General features: G+C 34.3%; 2 protein-coding genes across 3 annotated transcripts; one reads left to right on the top strand and one right to left on the bottom strand.

The window, feature by feature from the left end:
• Positions 1-15063: 15063 nt before the first annotated feature.
• Positions 15064-21550, top strand: LOC120629148 (serine-rich adhesin for platelets). The gene is made up of 4 exons (XM_039897949.1): positions 15064-15162; positions 15437-15615; positions 15707-20776; positions 20851-21550. The coding sequence occupies exons 1-4, from the start codon at positions 15081-15083 to the stop codon at positions 21121-21123; spliced, it is 5604 nt and encodes a 1867-aa protein (XP_039753883.1). The 5' UTR covers positions 15064-15080; the 3' UTR covers positions 21124-21550.
• An 89-nt stretch (positions 21551-21639) lies between these two features.
• LOC120629147 lies at positions 21640-26021 on the bottom strand. 2 transcript variants are annotated; one of them, XM_039897947.1, is made up of 3 exons: positions 25790-26021; positions 24521-24721; positions 21640-23084 (listed from the first exon to the last, which is right to left on the bottom strand). In XM_039897947.1, the coding sequence occupies exons 2-3, from the start codon at positions 24693-24695 to the stop codon at positions 21718-21720; spliced, it is 1542 nt and encodes a 513-aa protein (XP_039753881.1). In that variant the 5' UTR covers positions 24696-24721; positions 25790-26021; the 3' UTR covers positions 21640-21717. The 2 variants fall into 2 exon arrangements, with proteins under 2 accessions (XP_039753881.1, XP_039753882.1); XM_039897948.1 differs by lacking the exon at positions 25790-26021 and adding an exon at positions 25573-25648.
• Positions 26022-26921: the final 900 nt, after the last annotated feature.

Here is a 26921-nt window from a genome sequence, read left to right as displayed (position 1 = left end):
GTAGTTTTCTATTGACTACTTAAATGTATGCTTAGAGATGGATGCAGCTATATCATATGAAATCCTTTCTCAAGTCCACACTGCTACTAAATCATAATACCCATCGTCAGATATGCTTGTGCCATCATCGACAAAGTTATCGATTGTCATGTGGAGATTTTAAATAAATATAAATATACTACGACAATACACACATCGACATCTAGCCCCAAAGTAAGCGTAGCTTGTGTTATGGGTACTAAGATGACTGATGAATATGTTTATGAATAACATAAAAAAGCTTGGGTGTGAATTGCTCTAGCTTCATAGCTCAATTTAAATTTACTGGAAGATGGTGATAACAAAAAAATAAATTTACCCGGCTAAGTTTGTTGTGGGCTCTTCTTAGACCAGGGCGCGTTTGGAACCCTCGTAGCTTTAGATTTAAGTTGGCGAACGAAGTTATCACCATCCCGTTACAATTATGTAAACAATTATGTATGAACGCTTCATAAGTGCCTGTGATAGGCCTACATGAATAAAGAAATTTTGAACATACATAAATACTTGGAATATACATATGAACACCCAGACACTGAAAAACAGTAATGCTCATCACACAAACATTTTCCAGTTGTGGGAATCGAACTCACAGCCTTGGTGCTTGGTCTCAGAAAGCAGGGTCGCTGCAAACGGCGCCAATCGGCCGTCGAAATAATTATGGCAGAATAATTTGTTTATGTTGAGCAAAAATTTAATTATTATTTACCATTTGCCAGTTTTTGATGTAGAGCTACTTGCAAGCTGGCAACTATTTTTGTTATAGCTAACCAGTAGCTATGTTTGTTTTAGCTCTCCATTCCATGTCATACGATAAAAATAAATTATATTTCTTTATTTCTTTTCAATAACTGATTACAAAACGATTTGCCGCCAGACCTAGCCATCAATATGGACCATAAAAACAGTTTTACTATACTGTTTCTCGATAGTCATTTATAACCTTTTAGTTCAACGGGTTTCTTTGATTAGCAGCAATTATCTTATTAGCACGCTCCTTCAAATCATGAGTCTAACAAACACACCGTTATTCATACCTACACTTTTGATTATATCGTTTTGTATGGAATTTAAGCTGATTTTGAAGGTAGAGCAGCTAAGATAGAGCCTATTTTATAACAGATTGGTTTCAACTGTAAAAGGGTCAAATTTAATAAACTGTACAAACATCGTTTTAGTATATTTTTTGACATGTTACCAATTTCACAAGAATCCTCAACTACTAGGTTTAATGCAAACAAATACTGTTTGAACGCATTTTTAACTTTATTAAAAAAAATCAAATGTACGATCGCCCTGAATTTGAGGGCACAATTCCTGTTATTTGGCGTGCTGATATCGATATCTAATAACTTACGTAGATAATCAACACATGATTAAAAGTTTCTACTATGATTGAAAAACCAAGAGATCTATCCGGTAGACCTATCCAGAATAATCTTCGGAACGACTGAACCTATAATAAGATATTATTCAGCCTATATTGAATTTATAAGTGATCACTAAACAGACATATAAGTATCAAGAGTTGGCCACCAAGCTGGCCCAGTGCAAATTAGTGGACACATTTGAGAACTTTATGAATTGCAGATTTGCTCACGATGTTTTCCTCCACCGTTGAAGCTAGTTATATTGTAATTGCTTAAAACGTACATAACGTAGAAAAGTTAGAGGTACGAGCTGGGATTCGAATGGGCCCCCAAAAGTGAAGTTGAATTCCTACCCAATGGGCTATCATCCCCGCTCGTAATATTATTGTGAAAATAGTTAGACGTTATAAAGAGCGTGTAGGCGGTTAAGGGGAATGTAATAAAAAGTACGTTGCATCTGGGAACACCATCACTACATTTTTTTACCTCTTTGTGAATGTGGCAATAACTTCTTTATTTATGGAACGTAAATGGTAAAATAACTACGAGTTTATTTTTTTAAGCCATGTTACTGCCGTTAAGGGCCACGCATGTTGCAGAAGCGGATTTAGCATGGCACACTTTTTGTTTTGCTGTAGACGCCAGTGCCTGTAATATTATTGTCTTTTTTAAAGTTTAACTTTTCGTTTTGATGAATGTTTTATTTAATATTAACTTCTTACGCGATTATTTAAATCACCATCTTTATATTTGTGATATTGTTTGCTTAATATTGTTATTGTTCAACTGAATTTGTAATGGAGTAAATAGGTGTTAGTACAACTTTATGCATTCTTACAGTAAAATCATGGTTTTGTGGTTTAACACGTAGGTTATTTTTTTCCTACAAAAGAGTTTTTTACTCTTAAGCGGATTTTTCGGGCTCGCTGGGATCGTTCCACCTAGAAAGGTAATTTATTAAATCCCGACCAATATATAGATTATGGGAGTGGTGCAATTTCTATCAAAAGCGGGAGCTTTACATCTTTAGCATCGCTCACTGAGCTACATTGGGGCTTCTGGTTCTTATGAAGACCTCGATAATTTCTGATTTATAAGTGATCCTCAGAGGATTGCTACCTTCATCGTCCGACGATTTGTGGGCTTTAATAGGACCCTTAGTTATCTCCTAGTTACAGAAATAAGTAAAAAGACAAATTATGCTTAACAATTTTATAAAGTACGTTAAGCACACGCTTTATCTGAGACGTCGAAGTAAAAAAGCTACTTTATAACAAAATAAATTAACTCAATCTTAATATATATAAATCTCCTGTCACGATGTTTGTCCGCGATGGACTCCTAAACTACTGAACCGATTTTAAATTAAATTGGCACACCGTGAGCAGTCTGGTCCAACTTAAGAGATAGGATAGCTTAGATCTTTAATTATAGTCGCAATTTTATTTTATTGCAAATTATTTGTCTATAATTAATTGACAGTCACATGTTATATATTTATATATATATACTACTATACTCATTTAAGGCTTAGCGATACTGAATACTTTAAAAACAAAATCTAACGCAGACGAAGTCGCGGGCAACAGCTAGTATTTTATATAAAACGTAAGCTTATAGAAAAATCATATTATGATATTAAGGATTACGTGTGTGATAAAAAAGCTTGGGTATGAATTGCTCTAACTTCGTAGCTAAATATTAACTCGACGTGTGTATGGCTAACAAAATAAAATACCTGGCTAAGTTTGTTGTGGGCTCTTCTTAGACCAGGGCGCGTTTGGAACCCTCGTAGCTTTAGTTTTAAGTTAACGAATACATTTATGATCATCACCTAACATAAGTAAATAAATAAATAAAATAAATAAATATACTAAGACAATACACACACCGCCATCTAGTCCCAAAGTAAGCGTAGCTTGTGTTATGGGTACTAAGATAACTGATGAATATTTTTATAAATAATATATATAAATAGTTATAATACACATATAAACACCCAGACACTGAAAAACATTCATGTTCATCACACAAACATTGTCCAGTCGTGGGAATCGAACCCACGGCCTTGACTCAGAAAGCAGGGAAGTGTTAACATGTTAAATGTTTGAACGCTTCATAAGTGCCTGTTATAAGGTCTACATGAATAAAACATTTTTGAATTTGAATTTGAATATAAGTAGTAGGTATACCTACCTTATGAAGTCATCGGCCATAATAACTGACATGGCCGCATGGAAATCGTGATCAGTCGGGAAAATTACGGTATCCTATGACTATACAAGGTGTCAAGGTACGACGTATGAAATGCAAGGAAAATGTTTACGCATTTTGCACTGCATGATGATTGAATAAGATAAATCGTGATTTCCTAATAGCCTTTTCGAATATATTCTTGATTTATAGCTGTTTGTTTCGGGTTTATTTAATCCTGCAATTCCATATGAAAGAATCCTCAAGATCAGGTTAGCTTTAGTGCAAAATCGCTACGCTAGTTAGAATTCGCTTCTAAGCGATAAGGCCGCCTTTTGTATTTTGCTCCAGTCTTTGTGTTTCTCTCTATTCCTCCTTTATTTTGCTAAATGTAGTGGTGTACAAATAAAGAGTTTAAATAAATAAATAAAATATCATGCGTATTTTTAGAGTAATTGAGATAAAACCCATCGCTTTTCCAGAGGGCTATTCAATAAGTATCCTAAACTAGTACTCACCTGTATTATTTAGATGAGGTTTTAATCGTTCAAGTCGTTTAGTCACTTTGACGTTAAGGTTGGATGAAATTTGGTGTAAAAATTATGATTTTTATTATTTTTAAATGTTTCTGTAACTAGCCTTGGGAATTTGATGTTTTTTTAAACCAAAATTAGCCTTTAGCACTCTCCGTCCTTTCAACTAACTGTCTGCCAAGAATCAAGACGATTGGTTGCTTAATTAGGGCGTGAAGGAAGAGCAAAAAATCACACAACAATATTATTTTATTTTCTTACTCATTAAGTACCTACAGAAAAAAAATAAGAATACTTATAAAAGGTCAGCCAAGCCAGCTTATCTCTAAAAATTTTTTTTTCAAAAGCCCCGAACACTAAGTATAGATTATAAATGATCAACTGTTGCTATTTATTTGTAACGATATGCATTCGACTTAACATAAAAAATACCTCGAATTGATTTGTCTCAGCACGCCACACGTGCAAATGAGACGCTTGGGGTGGAATGATGTTATCAATATGAACCTATGGCCGTGGAAGACAAATATATTACTAGAAATGACATAGATACTAGTCATAATTCCATCTACAGCAATTTTTATCTAATTACAAAATGCAAAAAATAATGGACATCCGGTGTACAGCAATAGTTCCATCATATTTTGTATTTATTATGCATTCCTACCGCTTTTTTATAATTTGCTACAATTAGAGCTCTCAATTATATTAGACTTGGATGCGATTTATGTAATTATAAGTAATAAAAAAAAACGGTAAAGTTTATGATAGGATGTTATCTCTATTAATAACATTTTTTTACCTAGGTCTTGTTATCATCTCTATCTATTATATGCCTATAAAACGCGCTGCTTGGCACAGCATCCGTAGGGCAGAGGGTTTTAGAGTATAGATAACAAAATATTAATATAAAGGATTATGCTTCATTTATTTATTTATATCCTTACAGCTAGCCAAAACGTATACTAAGTTAGTTACAGAAAAAGTTACTATGTACAAATGCACGACATTCGCTGCATTAATAGTATTTTGGCTGAACCGAATGCCGTTTCAGCTAAAATTCTATTTAATTTTTATATTAACAGTGTTAAGAATAGATAAATAAAAAAACACTGAATAAAGAATATACAGAACCCTCATTCAGCCATTATTGCATGCAGTGCATTGTGTCCAAAACCAGTGAAAACTGAAAACGCACTTCGCACCCGCGGAATGTTGCTATCTCACTGCAGTGGAGTGGTTTTTGATGCTTCAATATTAATCGTGTACACGGTTTCCGTATTTTAAAAGAATTAGTAAGTAGAGATTTATAAATACACAGATACGTGTATGTGAGAATAGAAATAACCTTTAATTTGTTTGGTTTAATGAATAAGGTTTATTAAAATATATAAGATAGCAAATACAGAGAAAAGTAATCAAAAAAATGTTTTTTGATTACTTTTCTCTGCATTGTACAGTTTTGTATTCTTGTAAAAAAAACGAGCGTAAGTAGTTTTTAAAACAACTTTTTCAATTCACTTAGTAAAAAGAATTAAATTTCTAAAAATTACTGTTTCGGTGTACACCTTAAATTTTTTTAACTGGCGATAACTTCTTATTTTACTGTTAGGTATATAAATACCCTTGATGATAAAACCATTTATTTGAATAAGAATAAATACCTATCTATTGCGATATGGATATGTACCTGTAGCTGTTAGTTAAATTTTAGAACACAAAAGCGCCTAATTCGTATTAACTTTATTCATATTATTATATTCTTTTTTTTAGGTAATAAAGAGTACTTTAATCATGTGGTACATTATTGCAATTTTTTTAAGAATCTCCTATATTTTTTTAAATACATTATAGCCTATGTTAATCCGTGATAGTTTAGCTTTCTTTTGATGTAGAAATGGTTAAAATCAGCTCAGTATTTCGGAGCCTATTTGGTACAAAAAAAACAGACAATAAAATCTGTAGAAGTATAGATTATCACAATATTATGTTAGTGGTAAGCAATATTATGTTAAGGAGCGTGTTCTCAAAGGCTCGTAAATTTCCTTCGTAAACACTGAGACTGGTACTAAGATTTTGATACAGAAAACCCAAATATAAATTCCTTGAAGTCCAACCCTAGCATCAAACCCAGGATGTAGTTATCCGCAGTTGAGCATACTAACCACTTGAACAACGAGGCAATTGTCAAAGTCAAAGTCAAATATTTCTTTATTCAAATAGGCACATAGATGGCACTTTTGATGAGTGCATTATGATGGCGATAAATAAATTCGTCAACTTAAAACTAAAGCTACGAGTGTTCCAAAAGCCCACAACAAACTTAGCCAGTTGTTATTTCTTTTTGTTACCACCATCTCACATTGTTATTTAAAATCTAGTAAAGAAGCAACCTGGTTAGAGCAATAATTTACACCCAAGCATTTTTATCGTTGACGTAGTCCTTAATAGGACTATAATAGGACTTTTCTATAAGCTTACGTTTAATACAAACTTTGAACTTTTTCAGCGACATCTCCAAGATATCAACTGGTAATTTATTGTATACAATTTCCTTTAAATGAATTACTTATTTTCTAGTCTAGTTTATTGCACTGCATTGATCAAGGGTGTTAGTCGTGCTTGGGCTAATACACCCTTTATTTATTTATTTTATTGTACAGGAAAACTTACAGCTAATAACAGAAAAAAAAAATTAAAGTAAAGTAATCAAGTTTTCACAGATAGAAAATCTAGGGTATCTAGGTTCTTTGGCAACGCCAAGTTTGTCAATAAGATACTATGTTCTGAAAATGGATGAAGAGGGTTTAATTCCTGTATTGAGATATAAATTACTTGACAGACAAGCCCAATACAATGTTAAGGCTTTGACGACCTCCAGCGTAGTCGTGTTATTAAGTGGGAGCTACCGGGTTAGTTCCCGGAAGGGGATTTGGAAATTTTCTCGGGTTTAGTCTTGTGGGAGGCTTTGGTCGTGGCTACTTACTACTCTTCCGACAAAGACGTGCCGCTAAGCGATTTAGCGACACAGCTTAGGGGTATGTTTTTAATATAACTACCATACCCCTAACAGTTAAGCCCGTCACCACCTTAGACTGCTTCATCACTTGGAGTAGGTGAGATTGCAGTTGACTGAAAAAAAGGTCACCTAACCCAACTTAACTTGATATTATTAGGTTTATTTATTACGTTACGTAGACCATGACTGCTTGGTTCTATTATAACTATTTCAAAAAAAAATACAAAATCACGGACAGACACCAATTTTATTTATATGTACGTATACTTAGAAGATTAGATTATATCACTACTCGTAGATGTGTATAATTGGGCAATTACTTTAGGTATGCCGTATGGAGTAGCCTTGACCGTGAACGTGCCAGTATGTATTGAGCAATGCATATTTCGAACGGTATTCAATGTTTTAAGCACGAGCTACGTCCGCGACTTCACCCGCGATTATAAAACTTGAGAAATAAATAAATGGTAAATCGGATAAACAAAATACCCGTATTAAATAAAATTATATAAATATATTAAGACAATACACACATCGCCATCTAGCCACAATGTAAGCGTAGTTTTGATGGGTACTAAGATAACTGATAAATAATTCATGAACAGGTAAACAAATACTCGTAATGTACAGATCAACACCCAGACACTGAAATACATTCATGGTCATCCAAAAACCATTAGCCAGTTGTGGGAATCGAACCCACAGCCTTTGACTCAGAAAGCAGGATCACTGACATTGAACCAATCGGCCGTATTACTAAAATTATTCAAAACTAGCGGTCCCACGCAACTTAGTCCACGTATGAGCCAACCTTAAAATATAGCTTTTCTAATTACCTTACAAGTGAGCTGTTGACTGCAATCTCACCAGGTGGTAAGTGATGATGCAGTTTTAAATGGTGACGGGCTAACCTGTCAGGGTGTGGCAGGCAACCTGGCAGGATTATTGAAACCCTATCCTTACTCGGTTTCTAAGCGACACCGTAATACTATATCGCTTTAGCGGCACCTGTTTGTCGGTTAGGTGGTAACTAAGCACGGCCAAAGCCTCAAACTAGACCAGACCAAAGGAAATTCTATAATTATTAATTCTCAAATTGCCTCTACTGGTGATCGAACGTGGGACCTTAAACTATTTCGGCTATGCAGGACTATTTATAGTGGATTGTTTTCACTAACCATCAGGTGACCCATATGCTTGTCCCGTCAATAATTACTATCATTGATATAAAAATAAAAAACTTAAAACCCCCGACTTTCAATATAGTGTACATTATTCTAATAGCCAAGCCCTTTCATTTCATACCCACAATGTGGGAATTGTGAAAAAAAATTGTAATTCGCTATTTTATGGCGGCAGCCATCTTGTGTCGATTTTCATCAAACATAGCTAAGAACTGATCCGACGATTTCACCTTTCAAGAGAAAAAAAACAAAATCAAAATCGGTTAATGCTTTCGGGAGCGACGATGCCGCAGACAGACATACACGCACGCACACACACAGACACTTTAAACTGATAAAACACCGTAATTTTTGCGTCGGGGCTTAAAAATAAAATTAAGTAGATATTCAATCCTATATAATGAGCGAACATTCTTCAGTAGACCACTAGGGCGGTAAACGGCTAACAAAACATAAACGGGTTTAACAGGAATATCCTATTACCTTGTGAATCAATTGCGAGTTGTTACTACTCTGTAATCTACAGCTACACTGTAATCTTCACTTAGCACTTTGTTTAGCGATGCGATAGTTTTATTCTGGAACCCTGCGCTCTGTTACACCTCCGCTAACTGAGTAAGTATCTAATAACTCTTATTATTTTTACAGGCAAATTACTTTAGGCTTTCGAGCAATCACAATTTATTTTTATACAATGAAAAAATATGCCTTGTCCCCTCTTTTCAGAGGCGTTACAAATAGTAGGTAATAATGCGTTTTTAACTTTAAAATTTATAAGTATATTTTTTGAAACTTAAGACGAGCAAAATATGTAAAATAAATTTGTTGATTTAGCTAGCAATAAGATATTATACTTAATTCGATATTTTTTTTGCAAAAATGAAGAATTTATAATTTTATAATACCTAATTCTGTTTTGGTGCAAGGTAAATAAACAAATTTATATATTTATTTAAACTTGAGACGAGCAAAATTCGTTAAATAAATTTGTTGTTAGTTTGAAATCTTTATTGCACACACACATTTTATACAAAGTAAACACATATACAGAGGAAACTTAGAAAGAAAATAAAGCGTGGAAAGGCGGTCTTATCACTAAAGCAATCTCTTCCAGACAACCTTTGATTATCTTGCAACAAAAAGATTTATAATAAAATTATAATAGCCTAGCTAGAATAGCGTAAACATTTATAGATACAGTCGCAGCATTGCGTCGCTTCTCTCGCGTTCGTAGTGTGTTACTCCACCGACTTTAAAAAAAAACTTGTTATCTATTAGTTTCCTTCACAAGTGTCTCATCAATAGCCTATATCAGTCCACGACTAGACTAAGGCTTTTCCCAAGATGGGGGGGGTTTCCCATGATCACCACGTTTCACATCGCAGAAGGATTGGGGATCGCAATATATTGTAATAGCAGCACAAAGTATCTACCTACGCTGTAGCCCGTTCATCGTTACGCCTCAAAAGAGACCGAGGTAGGCGAGGGATGGTGACAACTGTATTCTTATCCGCCGCCACCAAATTACCCAGTGATGAACCAGTATTAGTAGACATGATATAAATTAGTAGTAATAGCTTTTGTGACAAAGCTCGTCCGGGTAAGTACTATCGCCATGCTTATTTCTGCCGCTAAGAAGCATTGTACTAATTTTTATCTTAGCGTTTTTAGCTAGCGTTTTTACCTACACTTGGGTCTTGGAGGAATAATCAATTTTATAAATTTAAAATGAACGAATGAATTATTTCATTTCCATCATTTATTACTATAAAAAAAAAATTGAAGCGCCATTGTGATACTAGGTCCATCTGATGTGATACTAGATAGTGTGCATCTATAAATCAATTGGAACCTATCTCATTATAAATGGACGGCTTAAAGCGACACTGCCCTTGTCTAGGATGCTTCTAGGCATTTTTATAAAACGAAGTTATTATTGCTTTATATTACGCAAAGAAGATTAATGCCCGTTTTCACTAAACCTAAGAATCACCTTAAGCAGGTGCCTAGTTATTTAGGTGATTCGTAGAGAAAAAAAAGCTTCACGAACTCTTATGTGATGTCTAACGACGTAAGCGCCATCTAAAGTTCGCCATCGGTTCGGCGTATCGAATCTAAAGTTTGGGGGACACTTGACAGATGAAAAAAATAAAAATTCGGTTTTTTTAAATAACCTTAAATCCATACGAAGAATGAAAAAAAATGGTAATACAAACACATAATACCACAAAGGCAAGAACCATAGACAAGTTAGGTTAAATGAGTTGCCTAGTCAAAAGAGATTGGTGAAAGGTAAATGCCTAGAAATCTTCTTTGATTAGGCGCTACTTACTTAGGCATTACCTTGTACGTTGTTAGTGAAAACAGAGTTAAGAATAGACCAATGTATTCATTTATATGCCGACAGACATGCCGTTTGATATTTTTTTTTTTGCGTCTAGCTTGTTTCAATCAAACACCGACCGCAAGAATGCAGTTCTCACCACAGCTGGAGGGAATCTTGAACCTGTTTCACCTGCACCCTTCAACAAGTCGCAATAAAATATCCTCTCGGTCTCGACTTATGCAATTTTACTCTCGCTAGCCCTTGGGGCTTATTAACGAGCCCACACGTCACTGAATGCCATAAATAAGTATCGAACGCAACTTTATTTACATTTTAAAGAGCTGACGCATGAAATACGAGATCGAGGAGCGTATTTGTTTTTATAAATAAGAAAGCAACATAAAAAAATATTATGAATTATGCCACAAGCGTATTAGGTTGTTGAACCTTACTTAAATAATTTCAATTTGTTTAGGAGAATTATAATTAAAATTACCCTTATGACATATGGGAAACCCTCGTTAAAACAAACGCTGAGAAAACCAGAAGGACATTAAATCAGATAAGTAGGTACAACGATAAAATTACAAGGAAATTAGTTATTAAAAAAAAACGATCAAAATAATAATGGATAACGATGACAGTAGAATAGATTCTACATGAATCTGGGTTCACCTATTAGTTACAGCGAACCTGGGGAAATCTAAATTTTAGACAAATGTATGAAAATATTTTGAAACTGTCATTTGATTTATTAGGAGATCGCAATCTTCTTGTTCTAGATGAAATATAACCTCATACATAGTCGGGGCAACGGCACCGGCTCGTATTACTATTTTGATTGTGCTGTATGGTTTGAAAACGCGGTGTTGACACCACATTAATTATAATTTGTAACCGTTAGTCGTTTTGCTCATTTACATACAGAACGAGAAGAATGGTGGGTAATCCGAACCCTAATTCCGTTAATCGCATGTTCGCACTCAATCTCGGTTAAAGGTGACAAATTGAAAGTAACTTCCACTCATATTTTACGCACTCTGCAAATTATCCGTACACTATTCCACTTTAAGACCGATTATTTAAAGGTATCGCTGCTTATGATAACTTATTTGTATTATGAATCATTCGTTTATTAATTTAAGTAGGTATGCAACAACAGTGTCAAATATCTACGGAAACTTCATCCAGAAGTGGAAAGACAAATCATCTTGGTAAATGGAGCTAGCTTTTTATTTTATTATTTTAAAATGCATATAAAAAAACCGGAACCGGCAGGAATTGAACCTGCGACTCTGTCAATCGCGGCCTGAGCGCTTTAACCAAATAAGCTGCGGCTCTCCTTCCCGTCGATGTCGAAATTCGTATAAGCCTTTTACATCAGTCTTATAGCGACTGTTGCGCCATCTAGTAGGAAACATTGCCGTTTCGAACTACTTTTTTAAAGGTCCATATTACAATAAGATACGTTTGATACGAGAGATGATAAAATGCTTTTTTTAATGATATAACTTTTATTAGTTTTTGGATTAAATACCTAACCTTTAACAGGATAGTAAGCTACCATCTTAGACTGCATGATCTCTTTCTACTAGGGTATATTGTAGTCGAAGGCTATCTTGGAAATTATTTTTTTTTACAATATTTTAGGCTCAATCTTTTAACTTTATCTGTAAATTAAATAAATAAATTCAATAAATATAAAATAATATTTAAAATAAAATGCATATAAAAAAAATTACCTATCATTTTATTATATAATTTGGAGCTTTTTACACTACACTACAGACAAATATAACATAACTGGGTCAAGAAAATTATATAAAATAATTATTTTTTCAAATTCCGTATGAAGCCTTAAACCGCAGTATCAAGAACATACAAAAATTCAAATTCAAATTCAATTATTTCAAGTAGGCCTACTTTATAAGCACTTTTGAAACGTCAAGTATGCATGTTTGTGTGACTCTACACCCTGAGACAAGTAAGAAACAAGTAAGTAAGAAACCGTGTACACCATTAATTTCGGAGCATCAAAAACCACTCCACTCTAGTACCGTTTCTCGAACAGTCGGTTAGTAACTTCATTCCATGTTACAATTTCAGTGAATATATTCAGGACATACTAGGATTTTGCGTTATATCATAACGGCTATTTACATGGTTTTGTGCCGCGTAGCGATATTATTTGGCGAAAATTAACGTACAGTCCATATTTAATTAGATGAGTAATCCTTAACTGTTGGTTTTAATACATGTAGGTACACGTTTCGTCTCTGATAACTACAGTTAAAACCTTATCAAACCTATAAAATAACAACGCGAAGTTCTTAATTATAAGTACAAAAAGTAAGTAACTATTGATGGATATGTAAATTCATTCTGAAGTTTAACATTGGAGAATAGGTAGAACCTATTGTATCACCGTCTGGACAAATTATAATTATCCAAGCGAGTATACATTTTGTTTTTTTCGCTACATCTACCTGTAATTATTCGTGGCAATGAACTAGGTGCGTCGTCGATTTGTTCTTATGAAGACTGACTGGTTATTCACTTGTGACCTTTAGAAAAATGCCTGAGGTATTACCGAGAACGCGATGACTTGGTGGAGATGGGCCCTTAATGTGCGTTTTCGATCCTCGAAGCCATTTTTCTTTAGAGTTGTCTTCTTTTTAGAGCCATTATGTTAATCAAACTGTCATTTCGTAAGCGTTAAAGTTATTAAGTAATTTTCAATTATTTTTAATGCTTCAATGTATCAACCATTCAAGAGCTAGGCAACGAATCGCGAAGTCGCGAAAAATATACGATCAATCTTCACAGCCTTACTAAAATTGTAAAAGCGATGTTTGTCTTTTGGGTTAGTACTTTTTCACGCAGCGACAGCGCATTAACCATTCGACGTATTTTTTGCAAAACGTATGTTAATAATATCCGGCCATACTATAATACTACTTTAACCTCGTCAAAAATGTGTGTTTTTTTAAGATTAGATCTAATTCCAACATTCTGTTATTAACTTTTAAAAGCTGAAAAAAAAGGTTATCGAAGTACTCAATGATATCACACACAGGATATTGTTTTTATACCAAAAAATCTACTAATATTATAAATGCTCGGTGAAGGTAAGTATATTGGTCCGTTCTTTCACGCAGCAATTTTCGAATACGTAATATTAGTTGGAAAAAACGAACACAGCCCTCGAATGCTGTAAAATTAATAACCAAAGTTTACTGCTTATTAAACCTTTTTATTAAATTCAAATTCAAAAATTTTTAAGTAGTTGATTTTCTATTTAATGATTTAAGTACCACTTTTAGTAAATCCAATTTATCTCTAAAATTATTTATTGCTCGCCAGCATACCTACATATACCTAACCTACAATGAATCATTCAGTTGTGCGTTTTACCATTTACGCAAAACATAACTCACAAGTGTAAATTATTTCACGCTATGCATAACTTAGTAAGAATTTGTTTAAATTTGATTAAACATTACACTTGTAAGTTAAGAATTATAGCTTTATCTTATTACAGTACTAGCTGTTGCGCGTGTTTCCGTTTAACCATATGACTAACCAATAATTCATATTCTGTCCCCCTTTGTAAAATACTTTAATTGCCTGAAAGGTTTTGCGGAATAAGTACAGTCAATAATGCTTTTAAAAGGGTGTTTGGATTTTTATTGAGTGAATAAAAAATATAGAGATTGCAAATTCACTTATTCTGAATGCATGGCAAATTATTCGGTAATACCTAAAAGGTGAACAGAGGTTGTTGACAATATTCTTATAAACGCTCTTGAACTTTCGCTTCCACACAACAACTTTTTTATATGCTACGATACGATATCGGTATCAGACCGTATTTTCGGTAATTTCATATTTTACTATAATATGATAGAGGTCAGGACAGCAAAATCTCATGAATGTTGCTGTCATCCGCTTTATATACTCTTACTCACTTTATCTTTTGTGATCTTTTCCATTTTTTTTGCCTTCGGAATCAGTTATAATATATGCATCACCAAAAAAAATTCATTCTCTTTCATAGGAGAGAGGATTTAAGAGCATAGACCCACCACGTTGCTCCAATGCGAATTGGTGGGCTTTAACGATCATGACCCCATGTTAGTTATATAAAACGGGACCGACAGTTTAACGTGCTCACTGAGGAACAAGTGTGAACAGGGCCGATATCCTAACCTCGGGGCTACTGAAAATTTTTAATATGAAATTTAAATCACTAATAGTTCTTGACTTTAGCTTGGTGATTTACCACTAGAACAACGTTGTGGTCATAATATTTTCGCATTAATATAAGTTTAAACAACCATAACCACTTTATCCATTTCCAGCTATAACCCCAGCTAAAGATGGCACAGTAGATGGGACACTGGAACTACATCCAAAATGAAGATCCCTGTAAGAAAGTCTTGCTTATCCCTGATAGTCTTGTCTGCGTTAGTAGAAGTAATAAGAGCAAACGAAAATGGTACGTAGCTCAGATTAATTCTTATTATTTATGTTTACTCCATCATCTTTTTGAAACTGTTATATTAAAGTATAGATGATTTTGGTTATCATCATCGTAATCCTCAGCCTATTAATATGCACAGCTTATCACAACCTCTCATAAGAAAGATATTCTACCGTTCCATTCTACGCCTTTGTGATTTTGGCGGACTTAACACACTTAAGTAATTTTCATTCATCCATTTAGATTTGTGATGGTTATTGTGTTTTTAATTATTATCATTTACTTACAGCAAATTCTTCCGAAGAGGTACGAAAAGGTCGAGTAAATGGACGAATAGTTAAACTATATTCTGGATATAAACCAGATCCTGTTTTGTGCACTGAAGACGGTTTCAAAGCTGATCCTGTTCAATGTTCTGTATTCTATCGATGCTTGAAATCATCTAGTGGGAAATTTACAGTCTTCAAAGTAAGCTTACTGTTGATTATTAGATATTAATGCCTATTTATTTAGCGATTTTTTTATAAACGTCTTAATTGTGTAAATTTTATAATTTCAGTTTCAATGCGGACCAGGTACTGTTTATGATCCCGAAACTGAAGTTTGTAATCATCCTAGTAGTGCAAAGCGATCTGAGTGTGGTGGCATAAAATCGCATGTTGAACGAGACAATGAAAACGAAAATGAAATAGAACAGCATGAATTGCCTTCACCTATAAGTACAAATTCACCGGTATATACAAGTGATTCAAATAAAAATACTTATGAAGCTCCAATTAATCCAAATCTGAGTAGTTCAAGCATATTTATAACGTCTGCAGAAAATGCATTCATAAATTTACTCACGACTTCATCAACACCTTACCAAGTAGGAACAAATAATAAAGAAGTTGAAGATATCAATAAAATTTTAGTAACTTATCCTCGGACAGATAATAAAAATACGACGCAACAAAAAACTTCATCAACTACTATGTTCCAAATTTTAGAAAACAGACAGGCCTGTACTTCTGAAGGATTTATGGGGGATAGTGAGAACTGTAAAACGTTTTATCGATGTGTCAGTAACTTACGTGGAGGATTTATACGTTATGAATTTCAATGTAGTGATCCTACAGTCTGGGACGACTACATGCAAAGCTGTAACCATCCTTGGGCAGTTCGAAATGGACGATGTGGACGTGGTGACATAAATAACGAAAACCATGAAGAAGCCTCAAATATTCTAAACGATGCACCACTAGATCTGACGGATGTGAATTCCGGTGCTACGCATCCTGAAATCTCAAATCGAAATAGTAGTGAAAAAAGAAAGAAAAATGAATCTTCGGCAAATTACGGAGATCAATTAAGTAATTTTGATGGGAACAGTATAGAAAAAAATCAAATAAATTCTGAATCCCAATTCAACCAGCCAACAAAAGTGGTAGATAAAAATGGAGAAACAAATGAAATTATTAATATAGATGACATAAATAATAACTATAACTTTGGTCAAAAGTTACAAGCGACCGATTTTACAAATAAGTTTGCAGAAAATAGTGCCCCACAATATACTGGAATGGAAAGACATTTTATTTGTACACACAGTGGTTTTTTTGGAGATTATAATGATTGTCAAAAGTTTTACAGATGTGTGGAGAATGGTAAAGGTAGTTTTAAGAAGTATGAATTTACATGCAGTGAAGGTACAGTATGGGATAAGAAGCTAGAAGCATGTAATTATGCTTGGGCTGTTAAAGAATGTGGTGGTACATCAACAGTTGATAGTTTGACAGCAGCTCTAAGTACAACATCAACTAGTACAAGTGATTATGCTTTAAGCGAAACTGGAGATAATGGATATACAAATCAGGTGAAACAGGAACATGAACCGCCAACAACTATTACAGTTAATACACCTGTATCGTTAATTTCAACAACTGAGGCTTCAAAAGATATAGGAACAGATTGTACAACAACGGGTTTTATAGGAGATATGAATGATTGTAAGAAGTTTTATAGATGTGTAGATAACGGAAGAGGTACATTTACCAAATACGAATATAAATGTGGTGATGGAACTTTATGGGATCAAAGTATTGAAGCATGTAATCATGCTTGGGCCGTTAACTCTTGTAAAATTGTTTTATCGAGTAGCACAATTCGTACAACGAGTGTGTCTGCTGCTCAACAAACCTCTACTACAGAACGCTTGATTCAGCCTACAACCCCAGATAAATCACAAGATTATAACGAAGCTTATGGGCCGCAAGATGTAACACCATTAGATCCTGGAATAAACTTACATTCGACGTTAGCACCGATGATAAGTCAGAAAACAAATTGCGAATCAACCGGATTTATAGGCGATACCAACGACTGTAAAAAGTTCTACAGATGCGTTAATAATGGGCAAAGAGGCTTTATCAAATATGAATTCTTTTGTGGCGAAGGTACAGTCTGGGATCCTGAAATTCAAGCGTGTAACCATGCCTGGGCAGTAAAGCACTGTGGGACAAGTATTCCATTGAAAAACGAAGTTCCGTCTAGCTCTGTGCCTAATATACATACCCCGACAAATACTCCTGCTGAGGGAACAACTACAGCTATTTCATCTATAAAAACTACAACGACCGTATCTGAGGAAATTAGTGAGTATGATTCGGGCTACGGTCAACAACAAAGTGTATCTACAAAACGACCAGATATTGATTCGGACACAACTACATTGAAGCAAATTCATAGTCAGTCAAATAAATGTGAGTTGTCAGGATTTATTGGTGATGTTGACAACTGTAATAAGTTCTTCAGATGTGTAGATAATGGAAACGGTGGTTTTATTCGTCATGAGTTTTCATGTGGAGAAGGTACCCTTTGGGATCCCGAAATAGAAGCTTGCAACCATGCCTGGGCAGTGAAAAATTGTGGAGGTAGTATGCCTGCTAAAGAAAATATTTTAACTAGCTCTACTACTAATTTGAATATCGTTGAATCAAATAATGAGTACGTAACACAAAATAATATGGATAGTGAAAGTACCACACCATACAGTCATTTCCAAACGACAGCAATATCTAATATAAATGAAAATAAAGAATGTACAACAAATGGTTTTATGAGTGACAAAAGCGACTGTAAAAAGTTTTATAGATGTATTGATAGTGGTAATGGCAAATATACTAGATATGATTTTACTTGTGGTGAAGGAACCCTGTGGGATCCTCAAATGAATGCATGTAATCATGCCTGGGCCGTAAAAGGGTGTAAAAATTCTAATGTTTCTGACATATCTGCGAAACCTACTTCAAATCCTAGTAGCGGTGTAATCATTGACCAAACCACACCAACTCATCCACATTCTAACAATTATATGGAAACTACAATTCCACCCAGTTCCTCAGCTTCCTCGATATCTGTAACAAATCCGAGTAAAGAGTGTGAATCAAGTGGATTTATGAACGATGTCAATGATTGCCAGAAATTTTATAGGTGTGTGGACAATGGTAACGGAGGCTTCGTTAAACACGAGTTTATGTGTGGTACAGAAACCGTTTGGGATAGTGAAATTGAAGCGTGTAACCATAAATGGGCTGTTGCAAATTGCGGAAGTAATTTACACAGTGAATTTGTAAAAACTACAACTCAATCATTATCATCGAAGAGCCCTATAGCAGAATCAGATGGTACAACGGTTTCTGTTGCTTTTTCATCTTCGACTATATCTACAACATCAGTAACTCACTATCCTTCCCGTGAAGATGGAGTATGTAATTCAGAAGGAATTTTCTCTAATCCTAATGATTGCAAGAAATTGTATCGTTGTGTTAATGATGGCAAAGATGGATATACGAAATATGAGTTTTCTTGCGCAGACGGTACCGCTTGGGATGCAAATACTCAGTCTTGCAATCATTTGAATACAGTTGAGGCCTGTAAAAAATCACCTAACATACCAGAAATAAACCCAATTTATGATGAACAATCAGATAAAGAGTCAGATATTACAAAAACTACAACTTTAGCGACAACGAGTACAACTGATGACCTAAAACAAAATATTTGCAAAGAAGAGGGATACTTTGGAGATAAAAATAATTGCAAAAACTTTTATAGATGTGTTCATGACCAAGACGGGTACACAAAGTATGATTTTACTTGTGGAGATGGTACAATTTGGGATCAAGACATAATTGCCTGCAATCATCCATATGATGTCAAATCCCCCTCTTGCAGGGCTAACACTGAGAGCACTTTACCTACAAGTACCATTTCGACATCACCAGCTGTCATTTCGACAACAACAGCTAGTAATAATGAAGCTCCTTTACCTAGTACTGAAACAGAAAAACCTGCGAGCGCATCAAGTGAAGCAGTTTCTAATAACAACGAAACGAAACCAAACTGCAATAATAGTACAATTGAAAATAACAAGAATGATAGCAAAAACTTCACTTGTACTAAAGCTGGATTTTATTCTGACCCAAATAATTGCAAAAAGTTTTATAGATGTGTTGATTGGGAAAATAATGGTCAAAAGTTTTCAATTTATCACTTTGATTGTGCTGATGGGACCATATGGGACCCAGCTCTAGAAACTTGCAATCACGAAGATTCCGTATATCCTCCACGAAATTGTAATGGTACAAAACAACAAAATGAAAATACCACAGGAACATCTTTAACTACTGAACAAACAACAACAACATCTTATCAATCTGAATCAACTACCACATCCTCCAAACCTACTAAAACTACAACGCAATCAACAACTACTACTGAACGTACAACAACTAAGGCACCTACAACACAAACATCAACGACTAAAAAGCCCCCAACACAGTCATCAACAACTAAGCAGTCAACAACACAGTCATCCACAACTGAGGAGTCAACAAAACAATCTTCGACAACCGAAGAATCAACAACTCATTCAACTTCAACTGAAGAATCAACAACACAGTCAACAACAGAAGTGACAACAACTCAACAAACTACAGTAGGAACATCAACCACAAATGAACAATCTACACAACCGGTTTCAACAACTACGGAAACAGATCAAGACCAGACAACAAAATCGAGTACTTTTCAATCCACTAATGAAGATACCACAACTCTAGAACCAAGTACAACTACAACACAAATGACGACATCTACAACAGATCAAACTTCTACTACTACTGAGCAATCTACGTCAACAGTTGAAACTTCATCAGCATCAACAACAGAACCGAGTACAACTACAACACAAATGACGACTTCTACAACAGATCAAACTTCTACTACTACTGAGCAATCTACGTCAACAGTTGAAACTTCATCTGCATCAACAACAGAAAGTAATCAGGAATCAAGTACAGAACAATCAAATAACCATGAATGCCCCGACACCGCTGATGATCAGTCTTTATACGTTTGTCCCACTTCATTTAAAAGACATCCTAAATATTGTAATTTATTCTATCAATGCACTGAAGATAACGACAGCCACGAATTAAAAATAGCAGTATTCAACTGCCCAAATAATACTATATACGATGAAAGTAAAATTCAGTGCGTGGAAAAAGAAAAGAGCAGTAAAAAATGTAATGGACAAATATCACAAAAATATAGAGTTAAACGATTAGGCGCTGCTCATTATGACCAGGTAAATTATTATTCATTTTTTTCAGATAATATGGTAATTTTTGTTACAATATAATAATCTCTTTTTTTTTTCAGTTTATAGCCACAAAGGAAAGTATGGCATGTCGCAATTCTGGACATTTCCCTTTTGAAAAACATACAGAGTGTTCCTCATCTTTACTAAAATGTGAATTAACCAAATCAGGAAAGTTGCGAGGTTTTGTTTATAGATGTCCGGAAGGTTTTGTTTATTGGAATATTAGTAGAAGATGTGAACCCATAAATAAAGTAAGAGATTGTAAACGTTCATCTTATCCATGGAAGAGAAGATATGACATACCATTGGAAAAGTTTAATATTGCATCCTAACGTTATTATTTAATGAACAGTTTGTACATTTATGTACAATGAACAAAAATCATGAAAAACGCAAAAACTAGCGGATAGTGGCCTATAAAAGATCGATATTGTATGAAAAACGTTGCACAGAAAACCCATCACCACGGCATGCCAGCCAGGACTATATCAAATGCAGCCGTCCCGATCCGTCCCCACAATTTAAGCCATTACCGAAACTTCCCTGATTCTTGCGAGATTCATGATGCAGTTTTGAGTTATAATAACTTGTAAATAGTAGTTTTGCTTAAGATAAAGTAGCAAGCTAGATTGCGTATCACCATAAAAAAAACTCAGCGTTGATTTATTAATTCTAGTCCGCTTACTATTATAAAAAAAACGATTGATTTAATACTATGTAAAAGTGCTGCCATAATGCTAAGACACGAATAATACTACTTTGTCATTTGTGAACAAAATTCTGTACTGTGACATTATTTTGGTCACGACTGATTAGAATAAGGCCCAAAATAAATAATTTATTATGAATATTTTTGTGATTTTATTAAAACATTGGTACATAGTTTGTGTATCATTATCACTATTTATTAAAATATGTAACAAAACTTACAATAAAAGAACTTCAACGTTATTACAAATTGATAAATTTCCTCTACAAAAGAGAGACAATTCACTAATAATAAAATCAGATACAGATTTTTCATAAGTATAGTGTTGAACGTTGTTAAATACTGTTCCTATAAAAGCATGACAACCTATTTCTGTAGCAATTAAGTTGCCTTTTAAATCAATAATCACTTTAGTATTTTCATTTCCACTGGAAGTTTTATTGGAGAGTTCAGGTGCAATTTTGCCTATTAGATCATTAACTATTGGATGTACTTTAGATGTTGTGTCGTTTTTTTCATGCAAGTGCATATTTGACGTTAAGTTTTTTGAATTCGAGTGAAAAAGTGATTCTAAAAATTTCGGAAGGATGTTTGCCGCAATGCCCCTTGCCGTAGTACTATTCATTACATTAACGGTTTCAAGTATATTACGAGATAGTTTGGTATTAGGCCTCTTGTTAGAATGATTTTTATGCAAAAATTCATCTTTTTGTTCAGGGAGAATAGGATGATCAATTAAAATTAAGTCCACATTTTTAGTTTCTTCCAAAGGTGTTATTGTGACCGACTCAATGTTTTCTGCTTCAGTGAGACTATCTGTAATAACATTGGCATTCGTTTCCCCATTTTCCAAGTCGTTTATTATATCACGAATATTATTAAACGTTTTCTTAGTCTTTCTTGTTAACTTCCTTTTTTTAGTGGGCATTAATTTATTTTTGGACTGTATATTACCAAGAACACTATATAATTTTTCAAAATAAACTGAACTTAGTGAATTTGGGGTTAATATTAAAGGATTAAATGATACACCTCCCTTATCCCATATAGCTATACATCGAACTAAGAAACTAAGAAAATGATAAGGTAGAAGGCGCCAATTTTTTTTTACGGGCGAATTATCCATGTATTTAGTAAGCGAAATAAATTTCAGTGTAGGATTCTCATATGGTTTATTTTTATCCATTATGTTACCGTTCGCCAGCAGTAAATTTAAAGCCATATCATTTTTCTGCTCGTCACTGAAATCACTAACTGTATCTTGAATTACGTCATTTAAAACAACAACGAAATTGTATTTGAAATTAGGATATTTTTTTGCTAATGCCTTAACATATGGCATATAATCATAGCTGTTGAATTCATCATAGCTTGCAACGAAAACATGCATGTGTATATTTAGTGTATTGAGATTTTCGTAAGATTTATTTTCTGTAGGTTTTTTTGTACTTATAGTTTTCAAAGGATTATATTGAGACCTTGGAAGCACGGCTATAGCAAGAAAGCTGTTATAAATTAAAAATACCATTACAGCAATCATGCCGAGACCGATCCACCAATATGCTAGTAGCGACGATATATGATCTGAAATTAAAAAAAAGGTTTATTTTAATAACATCATACAATTAATATATTTGTAGCTTATACTATGAGCTAGCGATAGAATTTTTTAGGGTCACATATTATTATGTCGGAGTTGAGCAAGGAAGTAAGTTATATTAAGAAACATTAAATTGACGCCAGCGCCACCGGGCGGCGCTGGATGGAGCCAGTGGCGTACACTTCATAGATGCACAAATTCACTGCTTACCCTAAAAATTTTATACAACTTGTATAAAATTCTGCTTTATACCCACCCTGGTTAAATCACCTATACACACGACTAGATGGAACCTGTGGGTTATGGCGCAGTACTACGTTGGCGACGGGGAATATAGAAAGATAAGGTGGCGGCCTGCGTGATCACGCGTAGAACTGTCGTGCGTTCTAAGTGATAATTTCTGTGATTGAGTGTAAGTTCTGTGTATTTGCACATTTTAATGTCTTGTTAGTGTTTTAATAGCATGTAAGTCTATCATGTTATGTACAACATAGGTAATTAGTGCTTGCATTTGCTTATACATAACTAAATGTTCAGGTTAGCTACAACAAAAAATACACATAATAAGTACTTATAAGCCGAAAGTTCGTGGTTGATTTATTATGATATCCTAGACACAGATATCTAGTTGTTAGGAGTCAAATATTCACCCTAACATATGGCCAATTATTCTTTTTAAGTAAAAATGTTACGTGTACATAAATTAATTTGGATAACCTTGACTGTAAGTGGGTTAAATGTATAACTAATGTATATGTACTTAAATAAATAAATAAATAAATAAATAAATAAATTTAACCAACCCGTAATGAAGTCCATGATAACAATAAAATATGACTTATAAGGATGATTTCTCAGCCTCCCCGTTATCATTATCATATCTACCCATTACCGGCCCACTACTAAGGCAGTAGTCCACCACGCTGGCCCAGTGCGGATTGGTGGACTCCACACACATTTGACAACATTATGTAGAACTCCCAGGCATGCAGGTTTCCTCACGATGATTTCCTTCACCGATGAAGCAAGTGATATTTTAATTACTTAAAACGCACCCCGTTAAATATATTATTATTATGATTACTCTTTATTTGGATACCACATCATTAACATATTACAAAAATAGAATAAAAAAAGAAACATGAAGAAAGAAGTAGAATACAAGAGGTTCGTATATAGGTCTGTACTTATATTTCACTACCAGTTGGCCCTTCACTGCAATTTCACTTGAACGGCCTAACCTGTTACCTGCTAGAGGCATGGCAGTTTTATATCAAACTCTTACCACTAATCAGTTTCCACGCGACATCGTACCGGAACGCTAAATCGCTTAGCGGCACTTCTTTGTCGGTAGGTTGGTAAATAGCCTTGGCCGAAGCCACCAGACATAAGTGCAACTTAATAATTTAATATCTTTTACCTGGCCAGCTAGTAATTATAGCAGCAGCTCCTATTGCATGCGTTCGGGCTCGTCCTGTGGAAGCCGAACGGCAAAATCGCCTTTGAAACTTTGGCCCGGTGTCTTGTATATGAAATTCTTCATCAGAGTATTCATCGCATAACAGCGGATGCTGTTCTTTATGCGACTCAGTCATTACTGGCCATCAGTTTAACCGAAGAGCTGTGAATGGGGTAAAGAATGTTCTCTTAAACGTGGATAAAGATAATGTAGTGTGTAAAGAAACATGGACAGTGGACACTGTCGGAGGGCCGGTGGGCCGTCTTACTAGTGATGTAGCGTTTATACTAGAACAGATCCATATACTAGGTATTTGACAATACTAGATCGAACCTTTTCCAACATAACTAAAACTAAATAAAAATCTGTTTTGGACTCAGTATCGATTATAAAGCATTCCCCGATCAAAATTTTCAAAATATATTAAATGTACAGAAATCTTCCAGTTACAGTTTTATTATAAGTATGGACTTGAAACTTCTATGTCTGCTACAAGTGCATAAGGATATTATAATTGGTCAAAATTAGGAAATTTTGAATGAAATTCGATAAATACCGTGTTTATACAATGATTACGCCTGCCTGGTTACTGAAGAAACAGTTTTTCAGTTTTATCCACAAAGAAGTTTCAGGGGATCGAAAGTGGTCTGAACTGCTTCGAGAAGTACGGCCCGGCCTAGCCGCTTTTCTGCTCGATTTTGTAACATATATCATACAATACCTCCATTTAATCGGGGAGCCGCCGTACCCCTCGATTGTATGGTAACTAGTAACTAAATGTCGATCCCCATATTTTTAATTATTTATGTTTAATCCTAAAGATATATTTAAATAGGATTTTAAGCCTTTGTAATTATAAATGTAGATGTTCATTGAAGTTAATCTCTTAAACTAAAGATGTAATTTTTTTATATTATTGGGAAAGTAATTCATTCATTCAATGTTAAAATATATATAAGTACCTACGTTTACCGATTGAAGTTTATATTTTGTGTGTAAGATAAATACCTTACCCAGCTAAATATATGTTCTTATAAATCTCTGTGTCGTAAAATTTTAAAACTTCGGTGTAGGATATTTAAATATATTCAGGTTACAGTTAAGTTAAATTCATGTCAAATTAAGACAGGACATGACATGACACATAAAAAGTAAAAAATAATTAAAATCTGCGACAAATGAGTAGGTATGTTCCAAATAAATTTAGATATCAATAATGAATGTACAAACCCTTCGATCAATTAATAGAAGTACAACTATATGCAAAGCTATCAAATCAATAAAATAATTCACTTTTAGTCACAACCACACCTAAGCTATCACTTCGTTTGGCAATATGAAAGTCCAATTTAATAAATAGGTAATGGAATGTAACTGTATAATATTGCCCTGAGAACACACAAGGATTTAAAAATCTTACACACTTTGCCAATGTATTCTAATTGCTATGCTTAAATCATGTTTATCTTTAATTCGTGAGGTTGACACGTTTATAAGTTCCGCTTTAATTTTGTTGATTCAACATGCGTTCGTCTCACGTACTGACTCTCTTTATACGTTATTATGATAAATTCTTCAGTTTTGCACATACTCTTTCGTATTAAACATTTATGAAAATCTGAATTTTGCTTCGCTTGATCTACCAGTTATCAAGCGATTCTCTGAACAATATAGAATGCTAGTTGGAAAGAAGGTACCAAAGGCACCACCCTGCACCCATACAAAGTATCAGTAATACTTGATTATGAATATTTTTTAGTAAACAACGAATTTTACAGTTTTCATATGAAAGTAAAAATTTACAACCCTAAAAAATGTAATGACTTAAATCGCATTTTCACGTTTACCTGTCCTATAAAAAGAATCTGATAGAAAGCGGGTTATATAAATGATGGCCTAAATACCTAACTTCGATATATTTAGATTACCTAGAAAAGTAAAAAATTTGAAGCCCTTACTATTGTAATGACTTGATATCGAATTGTTACGTGACCTATGTAAGAGTAGGTGCGCATGGACGTATAAACGTTTATACTGAAATAAATTAGGGCTGCTTCTATTAATATAGTTAGATTACCTACCTTATATACTTGATTTATCAGAATGGAGCTTTAGGTAATAGTTTAGGCTATGCACCCATATGCCAAAAGTTTGCGGCTGGCTGGTTTCCTCCCATATGTTGTAAACAAAGTGTTCATACAACGATTTTCGTTATTTGCGGAACTTCCTTTGACAGATGTCATTTAGTCCGCGGCCGTCATTCAAATGCAGCGAAAGGACCAGTGTGATTGATCTAGTCAGCGATCATTCTGTGCATCTTATTTGCAGCTGAGAGTCAAGTAGCCGACCTACAGTCATAAAC

Source organism: Pararge aegeria, chromosome 14 (assembly GCF_905163445.1).
Source record: "Pararge aegeria chromosome 14, ilParAegt1.1, whole genome shotgun sequence".
Taxonomy (NCBI): Eukaryota; Metazoa; Arthropoda; class Insecta; order Lepidoptera; family Nymphalidae; genus Pararge; species Pararge aegeria.
This window is presented reverse-complemented; position numbering and strand designations above follow the sequence as displayed.